Source organism: Apis laboriosa, unplaced genomic scaffold (genome assembly GCF_014066325.1).
Source record: "Apis laboriosa isolate Shangri-la unplaced genomic scaffold, ASM1406632v1 scaffold47_cov149, whole genome shotgun sequence".
NCBI classification, from domain to species: domain Eukaryota; kingdom Metazoa; phylum Arthropoda; class Insecta; order Hymenoptera; family Apidae; genus Apis; species Apis laboriosa.
In genome coordinates this window covers 883566-900026 of record NW_025223437.1, presented here as the reverse complement: position 1 = coordinate 900026, position 16461 = coordinate 883566, and the positions used below count along the sequence as shown (strand labels likewise).

The 16461-nt window shown below is 22.7% G+C and overlaps 1 protein-coding gene across 1 annotated transcript; it reads left to right on the top strand.

Moving 5' to 3' along the window:
• The first annotated feature begins 5500 nt into the window (after positions 1-5500).
• LOC122716623 (zinc finger protein 616-like) lies at positions 5501-7524 on the top strand. Its single transcript, XM_043939891.1, has 3 exons — positions 5501-5607; positions 6051-6492; positions 6621-7524. Exons 2-3 carry the CDS (start codon positions 6090-6092, stop codon positions 7085-7087), a joined length of 870 nt encoding a protein of 289 aa, XP_043795826.1. The 5' UTR covers positions 5501-5607; positions 6051-6089; the 3' UTR covers positions 7088-7524.
• The last annotated feature ends 8937 nt before the right edge of the window (positions 7525-16461 follow it).

The window sequence follows — 16461 nt, the reverse complement described above, 5'->3', positions numbered from 1 at the left end:
TTGCCAGTGAAGAAAAAGAAAAATAAATGATTATAAAATCGTATTATATTATATATTCTTCATAAATTATTGTATATATAATATATTGTTGCTTATATATATAAAGCTTATATATACATATAAAGCATATATATAAAGCTTATATATATTATATATGTTACATACATCATATGCATTTTGAATGCATATATATATCACAATGGCAAATAAGTAGCAGTTTGCGAAAATTGAAGATTTGCCAGACAAACTTTCATTGGAGTAAATCAAATGATCTGTTGTCACGCTTAATTCGAATAATTTAAAAAGCCTCGACCAAAGAGTCGAATTAATCTTCGGTTGTCCCAACTATATTTCCAACAACATATCATCTACTTATCATTGTGTTCTTTTCTTATTATTAAAGTTTCTTAAATAATTTCGTTTCATTGCAATTACGTTTAAATATTTTCATTTTAATATTTTTATTTGAAACAGATCTAATCAATTCACAAATTAATATTAGTCTTTTTTTGCTATCAATTGAATAATTATAATAATTTATTATATTATTGTAATTTTTATTAAAATAGTAATACTATCAATGTACATATGTTTTAATATATTTTAAATGTATATCACACTAAAAATTATAAAAAATAAGTCTTATATATTTCTTCTATAAATCTTGTTTATAAATTGTATCCTTTAAACTTTTAAAAAATATTTATTTGAGTTAGTTTTAATTATAATGAAAAAAAGTTGGAACAATGGAGGAAATAAAATTCGATAAATTTTATAATTTTTCTTCAGATGTATTTGACACATTCTGTTACATATATTACAACGTGAATGTATTAAAATAAAAATTAATACTTTAGTAAAAGCATACAAATACATGAGATAAACAGAAGTATATACGCAAGCACTATTGGATAGAGTGTTTGGAATGCATTAGGAAATGTGACTACGACATGTTTAGACTATATATAAATAGAAAAGGCTTCCCTTCTTTTTGTTTTTGTTAATTCTTAAAGGACGATGAGTATGTATAAATCATATTTATTTATAATGAATATTTCAATAGTTTATATTAATATTTCAATAGAATATTTGTAAAAATTTAAAAAAAATGTATAAAAAAATTCTTTTATTTTTCGTCTTTATTTTAATATCTTTGTTCGATATAATTTTTAGAATAAGGAAATAAAATATTTGAATTATCAAAATTGATAACAAAATTAAAAAAAATATACTCGTCCATTAAGTTCTAACAATAATATTGTATTAGAATAATGCAAGTACGAAGAAATTATTAATATTATTATTAATAAGAACGTTTATAAAACTGTTGTTACCAATGTACAGGTGTGTAAAATGAACAAATATGCAAAATATGCCAAACTTCTTTTTGGTAATTTATCGTATTGATTCGTTTGAAATAATAAGACATCATGGAAAATTATAAGAATATAGATGTCCAATATGAATTTATTAATAATCAATATCATTACACTCTTTTACGTTGTTTCAATATTCTCGACAAAATATTTTATTTCAGATGTAATGCAAACTATCAATAATATAAATTATTGCGCTGTAATTATTAAATATGTTTATTATATATATTATATATGATAAATATTATATATATATTATAATTTATTTAATATAATTTATTTTTATAATATTTTAATATTATGATATTCTTCCTTATTATCAATTTCGAATATTATCTTTTTTTAATCCTATATTTTTTATACAAAGAATTTTGATTTTTAATATTTTGTTTGTTACATTTTCATCGAAAGTATACTTTATGAAAATAAAAAAAATCGATTTTCAATATTATTGTCGAGAATGAGGATAACATCGTTAAGGATGTCACATAGACATACCTGAATAAATAAAACTAATATAATCCATATTCAAAATTGTTAAAATTCACAAAAAAAATAATATGTGATAAACTATATATGTAAATGTCTACTTGAATTATGTATAATTAATTATTCAAATTATTAATCCCCTAAATGGTGCGCAATAATGGAAATCATCTTATTGTACACAAAAGAATATCGGTTCTTTATATATATATATATATATACATTTAGAAATTCGAGAAATATAAGATAAAAGAAGAAGATGGAATTGTAGTGATGCTTTGTTAATTTTATGCCGCGACTCTTCAGTAGATAGTATTAATAGAAAAAAAAAAGTGTCGCGTAATGTAACTTTGTTCTTTGTGTAATTAACAAAAAAGCATTTTTGAACAACGTATATCATATTGATTATATAAGTATATATAAATGTATTTTCAGTAAAAAAATTTCTCCGAGAGACTGAACATTGTAGAAAATCGTCATTCGAAAAGATGGAATTCGAATAGAGGAGATTCCTTCACGCGATTTTTGTATCATTGAGAACGAGATTCTCATTTAGATGTTATCTCTTATTAGATATAATTTCATCACATTGCAACTAATTTTCTCGACATTTTTATTTTAAATCATAAAATAACGAAACGACAAACTGTAAAAAACTTGAGAAAATGTTGGATTATGATTGACTAAAAAAAGCGAAGAAAAAAAAAATTTGTAAAAAATGGATTTGAATTTTAAAAGTAATGTTTTGATTCAAATACATTTAATTTTTTTTAAAGCTTATCGGAGAAATCTTCATTGTTAATAACAAACATGATTAAAAAACATTCCAAAAAAATATTTATTTATTTCATATTTCTTCGCAAAATTGAAAAACGAATATTGATCAAATTTCGGGAATATTCATTACAATAATGAGATCCGAATAGACTTAAGAATTATCGAGATTTATTTACTATTTATTTAATATTGAAATAAAAAGATGCTGTTGCACATGTATACACGTAGCTGATCCGCACGCCGATAATATCTTCGATTTTTCATGAACCGCGAAAGTAGATAATGTTGAGACTGTATTATTACCATATACTTTATTATTATTCACGTGTATTCCAATGTCTCCTAAAATTTGAGATATAATAAAATTATATTGCGTTACATAAAATGATATTGTTTGAAAAGAAAAAAAAAAAGAAGAGCATATTATTTCATACAACGTAACGAAATTATAAATTTTATTTTGTTGGATTTATTCGTAGTAAATTGCAACTTATATGCAAAATATGTTCCTTCGTTACTCGTATTATAATTGACTTTAAATAATTTCAATAACATTCCATGCCATGTGAAAATAATAATTTGTAGCATAGATCGAAAATTACATTATTTTTAAAGAAAATATTTTTCTTATATTATTTTATATTTTTCTTTATTATTTTATTATATATAATATTATAATATTAAATATATTTTAAAAAAAGATATGAAATATGAAAAACACAAAAAAGAATGTGTATCGAGATAAATATAAAAATAATAACAAACAATTATAATTTAACACGATATTATTTATAAAATTTGAAATTTTTTAAATTTTGAATTTTGGTATAGAATGTGTTAAGTATCTTTGCTCAACGTCTAAGTATTTCATAAGATGTTCATTTTTATTTCACAAAATATACGAATAAAATATGATTTATTGGTTTTTGTGGTATGATTAGAATTTTATCATTCGAGATATTATGTTGTATGCTCTAAATATTTCTAAACATTTGTTATTTACTGATACTGAACACTGATAACAAAAGATAATCTATTGTTCGCAAGCGTCTGCCAAAGCTCAAACAAATATTAATTTATTATTTTTCATTGTTTCATTAAAAAAATATTTTACAAATATATTGCAGAAATTGCATTTTGATAATAACATAAATAAATATTTTCTTAAATACAAGCGATAACTCATCATTACTTTTACATTTTTATTTTATATTATTGATCTTTATTGATTTATAATATAATTACTTCTATATTTGCAAATATAAAAGATCTTAAATGCCATATATTTTGTAATTAAATATATTTGGAATAAGAAATATTCATATTTCGAATCAATTTTTACAAATTGGATATACACTTTTATTCTTTATTTTTTTATTTCTTGACATAAAAGAAAAAGAGAATAGCGAATTTAAATTTTGTTATATATGATCACATCGCAATCATGTGATCAACATATATTGTACGAATGTTACGAGTTCTTATAGACAAAATACGTATATAACTATATAATCGTTGTTTTATTATGATATAATCCTTGTACATAATAAGTTTAAATATACAAACACATCTGATTCATTATGTGTACTTACATTAACTTTCATATATATATTTACATCTCCTATATTTACATCTCTCATCAATTTTTTGAAAAAAAAATTCATTTCGATTTTTATTTTAAATTATTAAAGTTACATATACAAATTTTATAAAGTTGTTATAATTTTTTATTATTATATTTTATAATTAAATATACTTCCGTATATTTTATTGTTGTAAAAAAAATAAATTGTTGAAATATTAATTTATTTACTGCAAAATGTTATTATAAAAATGCATTCATATTTTGTCTTATCGTTTATAAATTTAAATAAGATTTAAATAAAAAATTTAAATTTAAATAAAAATAATATCATCATCGTAAATATTTAAGAACTAATCATTAAAATTTGTAAATATTTTTAATTTTAAAAGAGAGAAAGAAATGATAAAAATTTATTATACTTATATTTATGATATAATTTATGATAAATTAAATATAATAATAAATTTTAATAAATATTCTTATTTTAATAAGAAAAAAAATTACAGAATACAAAATTATATATATTATATTAAAATTTGGAAATAATAAATAAATAAATATAATATATATTATATTATATACAATATATTTTAAATTATTAAAAGAAATGTTTAATAATTAATTTCAATTATTAAAAATGTAAATAATTTAATTGTTGATTTGAAAAAAAATATAAATCAAATTAAAAATTAATGTCTTCTGTCAATTATCTTAAAAGTTGCTTTTTTTAAATAAGATATATTTTTTCTATTGTGAGCATTGTATCATATAATTAACATTTATATTTCAAAATGAAATTGTAGAATACAATAAATATACTGCAAAATAAATATACTGCTATTAATTATAATTATAATTGTATAATCAGTTTGATAATTTTTTAAAATAAATAAAACCATACGTTATCATGATATATATATATATATATATATATATTTTAATTTTTTTAACTAAATTTGTAAATTGTTCAAATATATTTATAATGTAAAAATTTTTCGACTTTTTTTCGTCTTTTTTTTAATATTTATAGTAATTTATAATAGCTGATATATGTAAATTAAAAATTTTTTAAACTTTATCGAAAAAAGCTTTATTTTTTGACATTTAAATATTTATTTGTTATATTTTAATATATATTTTAACATATTACAAATTTTTTTGTTATTTTATGTATATTTACTTCAAATACAGTGCATAAAAATCAAAATTATGGCAGCGTCTAAATATTTTTGTGAATCACACATATTTTTGTAAAATAAATAGCCAGTTAGAAGAAGGACTCGGAATTTGTATAGCAGCTGATGTGTAAAGATGGCCAAGCTCAATACAAACAAATAGTGATCAGTGACGTGCTCATTTTACGACTGACTCTGTACCTAGGGGGTGAGTAAATTTAATTCACGTATATAATATTGATAAATAGTTTTGTTTTTCAATTATTTTAATATCTTTTAAGGATATTTAAAATTTTTCGAAAATATTTAATGCTAAGTGACACTTATCCTGACCTGCTCAATAAAATTTCTCATTACGATCTCATTTACGTTGAATTTACGATAAAATTGTCTTCATATGTAAATTTTTTCAAATTGTTTTTCATATTCAATATACACAGTTATTCACAGTTTTACCAAAATCTTTTTAAGAAATTACAAAAATAAAATATTTTTATTCAGTTTTTTAAAATGGAAAAATGAAACTCTTTTAAATTATAAATGCAATTTTTTTTAATAAGATTATTAGTTGTTATTTTTTTAATTGTAATATACATTTTTATATTTATCATTATTTGTTGATTTTTTATTACGTTATTTTTATATTTATAGGCAAATGATAAACAAATTTATTTTGTTACATATTAAAAAATGGCTTATGATACACGTAATATAAAATATTCATCTGAAATGCACAATCATCAACATAATCAACCTAATATGACTGGATATACATATTCTGGACATCCAGTACCACATGCTCAACATACAGATGAAAATAGAAATGAAAATAATTGTGGAAATAAGGAAACATGTTCTCAAATATCTCATCAATCTTCGGGTACACAGACTATTCAAAAAGTAGATGCAGCAACCATGACTGATCCATTACAAATAGATTTTAGACTTACTTCTGAGTATTTAGCACGATGTTCTAGTACATTAGGTTTACCATATGTAACTAAATATGAAGAAAATAGCAATAATTCAACTCATAATTGTCAAGAAATTCGACCGAAAATTGAATTTGAAGTTGAACCACAACATATCAATGGTAAATATAAAAAATTTAAAAACATCTAATAAATCTAGAAAATATAAGTTATATATATTTTATTGAACTTTTTTTTATATCTAAAAATATGTATTATAAATTTTGATATAAATATTTAATAATTTCAGGTATGTTAATTTATCATTGTCCAGAATGTGCATATAGATTTGAAGACAGAGAAGCATTACATGAACATTTAGAGGATCATAGACAACGACCCCACATCTGTGATATTTGTGGTGCAAGTTTAAAACGCAAAGAACATCTAGATCGTCATAAACAAGGACATAATAAAGATAGGCCTTATCAGTGTAATATGTGTTGCAAAGCATTTAAACGCAATGAACATCTTGCACGTCATATGATTATTCACTCTGGTAGCAAAAATCAAGTTTGTACAGAATGTGGCAAAGCTTTTTATAGAAAGGATCATTTAAAAAAGCACTTGCAAAGTCATAATAGTAGTAGAAATAAAAATCTAAATAGTTCACAAAATAATCAAAATAGTCATAATAATGGCGATGAAGGATTAAGTAGTTTTGCAATGATGATGAGACAAACTGGGCCACCTCCGTTTTCTATTTTAAGAACTTAATACATTTTTATCTTATTAAAGTTGTTTTATAATTTAGGCAATTTAAATTTAAGAGATTGATACAGCGAGCTTTATCAGAGACATTTTCATGATATAACAGAATAGTTGTTAATTGTTCTGAATTTTGCATATATATAATACATATATATATATATATATATATATATATATATATATATATATATGTATTAATCTGAAAATGCTATTTATATGTAGCAAAAGAAGACAAACAGGCTCTAAAATAATTCTGTAAATTTTATATTTCTCTTTTTAATATGCCTCTAATATGCACAATATTCTTAAAGTAAGAATGTACCTGTTAAGAGCAGTTCTTTGAAATATAATATATATATTTAGATACTTTAAATAATTTTATTTAAAAAAATATATTTATATAAATTATTTAAGAAGCTTTTATATATAAATTACAACTGGATATAAAAACCAGGTACTGTTATTTTTTTTTTAACTTTTTAAAATAATGTCTGAAATATGGAAATAAGGAAAAATAGATTAAAAATAGAATTTTTAGTTTCAAATTTAAAAAGAAGAAATATATCTTACTGTATTCTAAATTAAAGCCTTTGAAAAATCAGCTTTTAAATATTTTTTCTTTTAAGAAAAAAATAATATAAATACTTTATAATACAATACATAAATAATTTTTTTATATATCAAGATATTAAAAAAAATATATATTTAAATTTATATATTTATTATGTAAAAAAAAAAAAGAATACATGATTTTGTTTTCTGCTAAAATAACGGTATCAATCATCTTGGATCATGTGCCTAAGAGAAACAGCATAACATCTATCTTTGCACTATTTATGAAAAGGAAATATAAAATTAACATTAAAAATAGTTTATAATCAATAAAATACATTTTGTAGCTCTAACTAGAAAGGAACATTGCATAAAGTTATATACTTAACAAAAAGTAAAAAAATTTTAAAATAAAAAATAAATATTTTATATCTGTTATATTAATTATAATGTAATTTTTAGCTTTTCTCTTTTATTTATATATTTTTATGCTATATATTTTAAATTGTAAATAATACAGTAAATATATTTGATTTAATTTTTTAAAAATTTTAGCAATGTTCCTTAATGTTTGATCTTGCAATGAATATAAAGATATGTTATGTTAAATAATTTAATACTACAGTTTTACATTGCGCGAATGTCAATGTATGTGTGCGTTTTAGTGCATGCGTGTGTTATATGCAAATGTATAAATACGCGTATAAATATGTATAACATGTATTATAGTAATGCATTATATATTATACGCATATTTACACATAAAATGTTACATCAAATTGCTCCTGTACATTATTTATATTTATCAAAAAAAAAACCGATCATATATATCGGCTTATTATGTAATGCTTCCAAGGTGTACATAATCGGATATATTATACAAAACATGGTTAAAAAAAATCAACGTTTTGTTATCAATTGTAGTAATTGCAATTAAACTAATAAATCATTATTACATAAAATTATAAATTTTTGCAAATCAAATCATAATACTTCATAAGAAAAATCCTTATTTCACATATATCTAAATATATAAATAAATATAAATATAAAATATATATAAATACATAAAATCGAATTTCAAATCGTGTAATTTTTAATATATATATTTCTATTATATACTTATTTTATATATATATATATATATATATATATATATATATATATGTCGTAATATATTTTATATATATTTTTGTATTTTTATTTTAGAAAATAAAATTAATCAGATATCAGCATTTTCTTTTGAATGCATAAATTTTACAGAGCAAATATAGTCAAGAAAAATAAATAGTGGAGGAAGATAAAGATTGAGTAAAAATTTAAGAATTAAGAAAATTCAAGAATTGCCATCTCTAAAGTGCCGCAAGTGAAATACAAATAGATAAGTAGAGCAAATAATAAAAAAAAGATAGAGATATGATAAAAATTTGGGAATCAGTGCCATTTTTAGAATGCAGCAAATAAAACACAATATAAATAAAAAATCAAATAATAAAAAAAGATAGAAATATTAGATTTTTTAAATATCAAAAATATCTCTTCAAAAAATTATCTTTTCAAAAATATACAAGAGATGACGCTAATGATCAATTCTTATTCTATTTCTAACTTTTTCTTATTTGTTTTTCTTGTCTATATTTGAGTTTCATTTGCGGCAATCTAGAGATGGCGCTGATTCCAGAATTTTTACCTTATCTCTGTCTTTCTTTCACAATTTATTCTCTTTGTCTATATTTATTCTTGATATTATTACATAATAGGATAAAATAGGATAAAATAGAATATACAGAATACAGATAATATAGATAAATAGGATAAAATCATAAAATTGGATAAAACAATTTTATTTACATATTTCACCAAATTTTATTTATACATATATCTATACTACGATATTTCAAATCTGAAAAAAAATTTGTTCTTTTTTCAATTATTTCCTGATACAGAATTCAAAAAATTTTTGCTATTAGAAAACTAATTTTATATTAAGAAAATATAATTAAAAAAAAAAAATGACATTCAAAAGTTTTCTATTTATTTTAAGAATAAAAATTTATATATTTTATATGATTTATTAAAAATACGAATTTTTATCAATTTTACCAATTAAATCAAAATCACAATCTTTGTTTTATAAGTAATATCAGGATGAGGAGAAAAAAGGAATTATGAATAAAAATTAGCATATTTTTTTAGATGACTTTTCATACAATTAATATATATATATATATATATATAGATATATATTATATATAGGATATTACATAAAGCAGCATTGGGAAATGTCCGAAAAAACGTTCACAAACTTTAAACTTCTATTCTCGCAACCTAAATTCGTCTGTCTGTATTTTTTTATATCTACATTCCTCATTTATACGCTTTCCTTTCTCATCTACTACATATGTTTTGCTCTTTTCATTTGTCTCAAACTGCGTATCTCTTTCTTCGTTCTTACATTCCTGAAGATTAGATACATGTTTCTTATGCATTCTATACAAAAATAAAACGCTGAGATCATCAGAGAGTTTGCATAGCTATACATAATTTCTTTTATTTTTTTTTCTATTTTTCTTTTTCTTTCTTTTCTTCTCTTCTGTTCTTTTTAATTTTCATCTGTTCTTTTACTTTTTGATTAATGACGAATGGTATTATTTTACTCTTTCCTTTGTACCCTGGAAGACTGCGGTACAAATGTTTCGATGAGGAATAAACAAAAGGAATAATAAATAAAGAAAAGGAATATGGTAGATTCGAACAAAAGATAACTTCTCCATATATCCAAGTAAAATAAATTTATAAATTCGACTTAATAATTTCCCTTTCTTCCTCTTTTATTATCTATCGGATGTCCGGAAAATCCACAACTAAAAATACAATCTTAGATTTAAAAATGAATAATGAATGAATTTCGTTCGAAAAAATATTGTTCATTGATATTATGTCAACATTAAATGCTTCTTATTTTTTTTTTTAATTTGAAGCTGTTAATAACCGCAATTGTGGCAGTATCTATATACGCATTTTAAATATACGGTTTGTTATGATACACTAAATAGTAAAAATATATGAAGAAATCAAGATGTTTAATAAATACATTTTGGAAACGAAGAAAATACAATTTAGTTTGAGATATCGTTCCCAAAACTTTAAATTTTCACAAACTTAAGATAAATCTTATTCTTATTAAGCTGCATTGAAATTAATTCTCAAAGTTCTATTTGGTTTATATAAAATATTCATCATTCACAATTTGGCTAATCTATTACAAAAGTATATATATTTTGCTAATATCTGATCGGTCGCAATGTAAGGACCTTGCACTATTTCAAGTAATCTATAAAACGTCAGCCTTTACAGTCTCATAAAAAATTGTAAGAATATTTTTCTTACGGATCTTTAGTATTGCATTTATGTTTAACAAAAAAAATTCCTTAAAAATTCCTTTTTAGATTAATTGTGTACATGATCTGTTGGAATCCTTTGCACTTATATTTCCGAATAAAAAATTAGGATAATAAGAAAGAGAGAGAAAAAAAGAAATGATTAAAAGAATATTAACAGTATTCTCTCTTATACATTTCTTCTATTTTTTTAAAATGTAATTTTAAATTATTATTATTAATTTTAAAATACTTCAAATATCTTAAATTTTCGATATAAATTTAATTGCATAAAGAAAATAAGATTTAGAGTGCAGAGGATTAAAAGCATTATTATTATAACAATCCTAAAATATTATCGAGTATAATATTAAAAGAAAGAAGAGTAAATTATCTTGTTGCGTCGCGGACTCTCCGGCTACTCGGTAGATGTCTATTATACGCATAATGATTTATGTGCAATTGCGTACTTATTATATTCCTAGGCTATTGGAAAAAGAGGAGTTTAAATGCTTTGTACTATGTCGAGGAATTTGTATATCTTTCCATATTTTCCTTCTGTCGTTACTCGCCTGTTGTGCTGACGTCTTTGTTTGAAAAACCGGTAATCACATTTACGTACACGCGCACAGAGACTCACGCAAAAAACGCAATACACACACACACACGCACACACACATACGCATACATACATACATACACACACACGTACGTACACGCACGCACATTATGTCCACAGGACAAGCCGAGAAATTGAATCGCGGCAGCTGGATTCTCAGATAAAATATGTATACCTAAGAACAGCGCCTGTTGGTTCATGCAAAACTTTTTTCTTACTTTTATGGTCTAGCTTCTCTATAATATCCTTTGTTTATCAATAATTCTTTTTAAAAGATTTATTACGATTAATAATCGATTAAACTCTACTGCTTTTCTTTGATTGATGAAATACGTAAATAATAATTTAATTTAAAGAAATTAATGTTAGAGATTAAAAATACAAATTTTTCTCAGAATTTAAATATATAAATAACTTTTAAATTTATATGCTGTGAAAAAAGAATAAAGTTAGATTATAAAGGATCGTGTACAGTTATTCTACTGTACTGCGTCTATTATGTCTAAGATTAGTTAAATAATCAACATCTATTCAGTGAATTCTATAAAAAATTATGCATCTTTTGAGAAATCATTATTTTATTTTATTCGAAAGCTGTGAATTTTTACTTGATATTCATCTTAGATCTATCCTTCTTTCTTTTTTTTCTATTTTTTTAATTCTTGTATTTACAAGGAAAAAAATGCGCGAGAGAATACTTTGACTCTTCTCTAAATATAATGCACGCATTTCGTTTCATTATTGTACTTTTTCCTCTCTCTTTCATGTCTTTACATTTTTGCATGAACCAATTGAAATTTGTAACTCGTGCGTGAAGTAAATTATTATTCTTCACAACGAGGTTATTTTATTAAATCGAATTCGTTTTCGGCTCTATTCTGGATTAGTACGATTAAGTTTTTTTTTTCGACATTGTGTAGAAAAATATGGTTTTCATTGTCATCTTCATATCTCTCAGTGAATCGCGTTTGATTTATAACAAACTGTTATCTTTTAAATTTTTAGATTTTTTTTTTCTTTATCTTCCCTGTTCGAGCAATTACATTTACGTCTGAAATTATTTGTTGAAAATAATAAATTTTATTTATAAATCAATGCTCGAAATTGCATTTAAAATTATCCATAAATATAAAATAAGTGATTTTTAATGATGATACAATTTTTAATAATCGAAAAATATTAGGATATCATAAATAAAATATTTCATTTCGAGCAATGATTATTTTCGAGCAATTATTATTTTAAACTTATTAAAGAAATAAAATTCGATTATCTAATCGTATCGCTAAATAATAGTATACAAATAATACAAAAAAGTAGTAATAATAATAATAATAATAATAATAATAATAATAATGTTATTAATCGTATAATCCTCTATAGCCTAATATGTTATTAAAGCAAAATACTGCTTTTAGATCAAGATTTTTAATGTTTTAATAAGTTTGATATTTAATATTATTCTAGTGTAATTCATTTTAAAAGTTATTCCTTTAAGACATATTTCTTCTATTAATTAGAATACATCTAATCTATAGAGGATTAAATAAATTGAGCGCAAAATATATTTTTTACTGTGTAAAAACAAATTATATAAATTTTTACTGGAATTTTTTTTTCAAAATTTAAGATGTTTCCTTTATATCTTTTTTTCTCACAGTTTTAAGATAAATTGCAAAACGAGATTTACGCAAATTCAATCCGTTATTATCATTTTGTTATGTTTTCATCATTTTCTCGTTCTCGCTTGCAACACTCGCAATTTCTTCCTTTTATTCTCTTAGCTCGTGCAAATTAGGCAATAAAGGCCTATATCTTATTACTACTTATGTACTTATGTACTTCTATAAAACGCGATATTTATATTTGTTTAATCATTAGACACTATTATCGATTACAAGAACAAAAAAAAATATCTGGCCAATATTAAAATTAGGATGGAAATTAAATGGTTTTTAATCATTTCAATCCGAGAAACAGAGTTTCTACTTTCGGCAATTTTCTATAATTCTTTTTTTTTTCTATTCATGATAAAGAAAATTATCTACACAAATTTAATACACAAAAAAAAATAAGTACAAAATGTATACATAACACTACGAGAAAAGTTTTAATCTCGAGAAACAGAAATAAAAATTCTATGCAAGTAACAAATTTTTAACTTTCTTTTTTATGCTTGACTCTTATTTTTCAAAAAATATTATAAAAAAAAAGAGAAGGAAAAAAACAGAAAATATTTTAATTGAAACGGAAAAAACTAAATACAAAAAAATGTATTTCTTTATTCTGTTTACTGCCATTCCCTTTTTTGCCTATTCGTTTCAATCGCTGTTTTCTTTTCTTTTTAAAAACACACATCTTCCTTTTATTTCAATCTTTCAAGCATCATTTTCGCATTATTAAAAAATATTTCATGTTCTTCCTCTCTCGATCGCCCGTGGAACGACTTTTTGTTCATATCTTTTTAATTTGTTCGCAAAAAAGAGTATTTGTATAGCAATAAAAACGAGCAAAAAAAGTCACAAACAGGAGATGAAAGAGCAGAGGAGCACAAGGTGTCCCGAAAAAAAGCTATGCACGAGGCCATTTTCATGGACTTTGACTTAATAAGGTGGAAAAATGCAGGTGCGGTTAAAGTCCAGCGCTATGCAAAGGCACCGGAGAATTATTATTTTTTTTTTTCCTTCTTTAGAGACGCATTAACTATTTTATTCTTCCATTTTGTTTCTCTTTCTCATTTTTTTTTTTTTTCTCTAGGAACACCAACTATGCCTATTCTCAACGAAGTGGTCGGTTTTAAAATATTAAAGAAGACAAACTGTCCGCTTCGTCGAGTGTGGAAATATCAGGTTTTTCTCTTTTTTTTTTTTTTTTTTTGGCTACTCTTGAAAATAGACCGCTTCTTGAGCCTCTCATTTGTTTAATTCTCTCAAAAAAATCATGTCAAACTTATGAAAAATCTCTCTCGCTCTCTCTCGCTCTTGCTCTCTCGCGCGCGCGCTCACTGTTGTTTTTATTTTAATATAAATCGTAAAGCTATTTATCTCATTATTTTCTTTTTTCGTATCGATTTCCTGTTTCGGAAAAATTTGATATCTTTTCTTCTCACAGTATATATATATTATATTATATTATATATATATAACTACGCACATGTCAACATTTCTTTTTTCTTTTGTTTAATTTCTCACAGGCTCTTTTTTTTTCTCTCATGTTTTCGATTATATTATATGCACGCATAAAACACACGCATACATATGCATACATTCCAACGCGCGCGCATGCACATTCACATACAAACACACATATTCTTCTTTTACACTTTTTTTTTTAATTTCCAATTTATATATCGTAGTAATCTTATTTTTTTTCTTTTTCTTGTATACAAACTTATTGCCTAAACATATAATCTAAGGTGTACTCTCTGTTCTCTCTTTTCTCTTTTTCTTTTTCATGATTACAAATACATGGCGATGGAGTATTTTAATACAGCTCGTTCTTTTATAATTTTGTATGTGTATATATGTATATATGTATATATATGTATAATATATATATATGTATATATTATATATATATATATATATATATATATATATATATATGGCTTTTGTATATAATATTTTTAATACATCCTTATACATGAGGTCTCACGAATCCTGAATTTTTCATATTATTTGCTAAAACGTATGACTTTTTGTTAAAATTATGATGCGAAAAAATCGGTTGGAAGAAAAAATAGTTTTAATTGAATCAAATTTAGAAGATCATTAAAAAATTGTATGTGTCATATTCATGAGAAGAATAATTAAAAAATATATCAACGATAGAGATTTGTACGTCTATCCTATTTATATAATCCTAAGTTTATAAAATACTTTATAGTCTATCTTATAAGCAGTAATGGATCGCCGAAACGCGTCGTCCTCCCAACGAATACGAAGCTTTCGATTTTTTTTCTTTTCATTTTTTCTTATAATAATATATCATGTTCCTAATTATCTTAATATTGTTATGCTTCTAAATTTTCTTTCTTCATTTTACGTCACTGTAAATATATTCAACCGTTTATTAGGTATAATATTTAAGATTTATAGATACTTAATATTTAATGTTTAATATTTAAAGATATAAAATATTAATAAAAGAATTAAGAACAAAAGAATGACATCAATGATCTAATAGATTGAATAATACTTGTGGCAAGAAAGTATTGACGAAGGGAATTGAAAGAAAATGGCACACTGAATAATACTAAATAAGGAAGAAGTAGTAGAAAAAAATATATCAGGCAAGTCAGACAATTTGAACAAGTGTCAATTCTGTCCGAAACAATCACAGTCCGCAAGGATATTTCATATTCACGATACGGATAAATAAGAAAAAAAAGATTAAAAAACTAACTTTTAACGACGATTATTTGATTACAATATAATATATATATATAAAAATTATAATAATAATAATAATAATAATAATAATAATAATAATAATAATGTAAACAAAGAAAATCAAAAGTACGTGTAGACTAACGAAAAACGTTTACTAACATGATCAGTATTCAACGAAAGTTAAAGGGATTTAACGAAAAAAAAATATGTATAAAAAAAACAATGTAAAAAACGATATAAAAAACGATGTAAACTTCTAAAGAATTTATGTATATAAAAAAAGAATGATTTAATACGATTTTCTATGAAATCGTAAAATATATATGTATATAAATATATATACGTAACTTATATATAAATGTACACATACAAGCAAAAATTTGGAACTACATATTGTAAAATATAAAATACTGTCAACTTTATATATAAACGAAATGA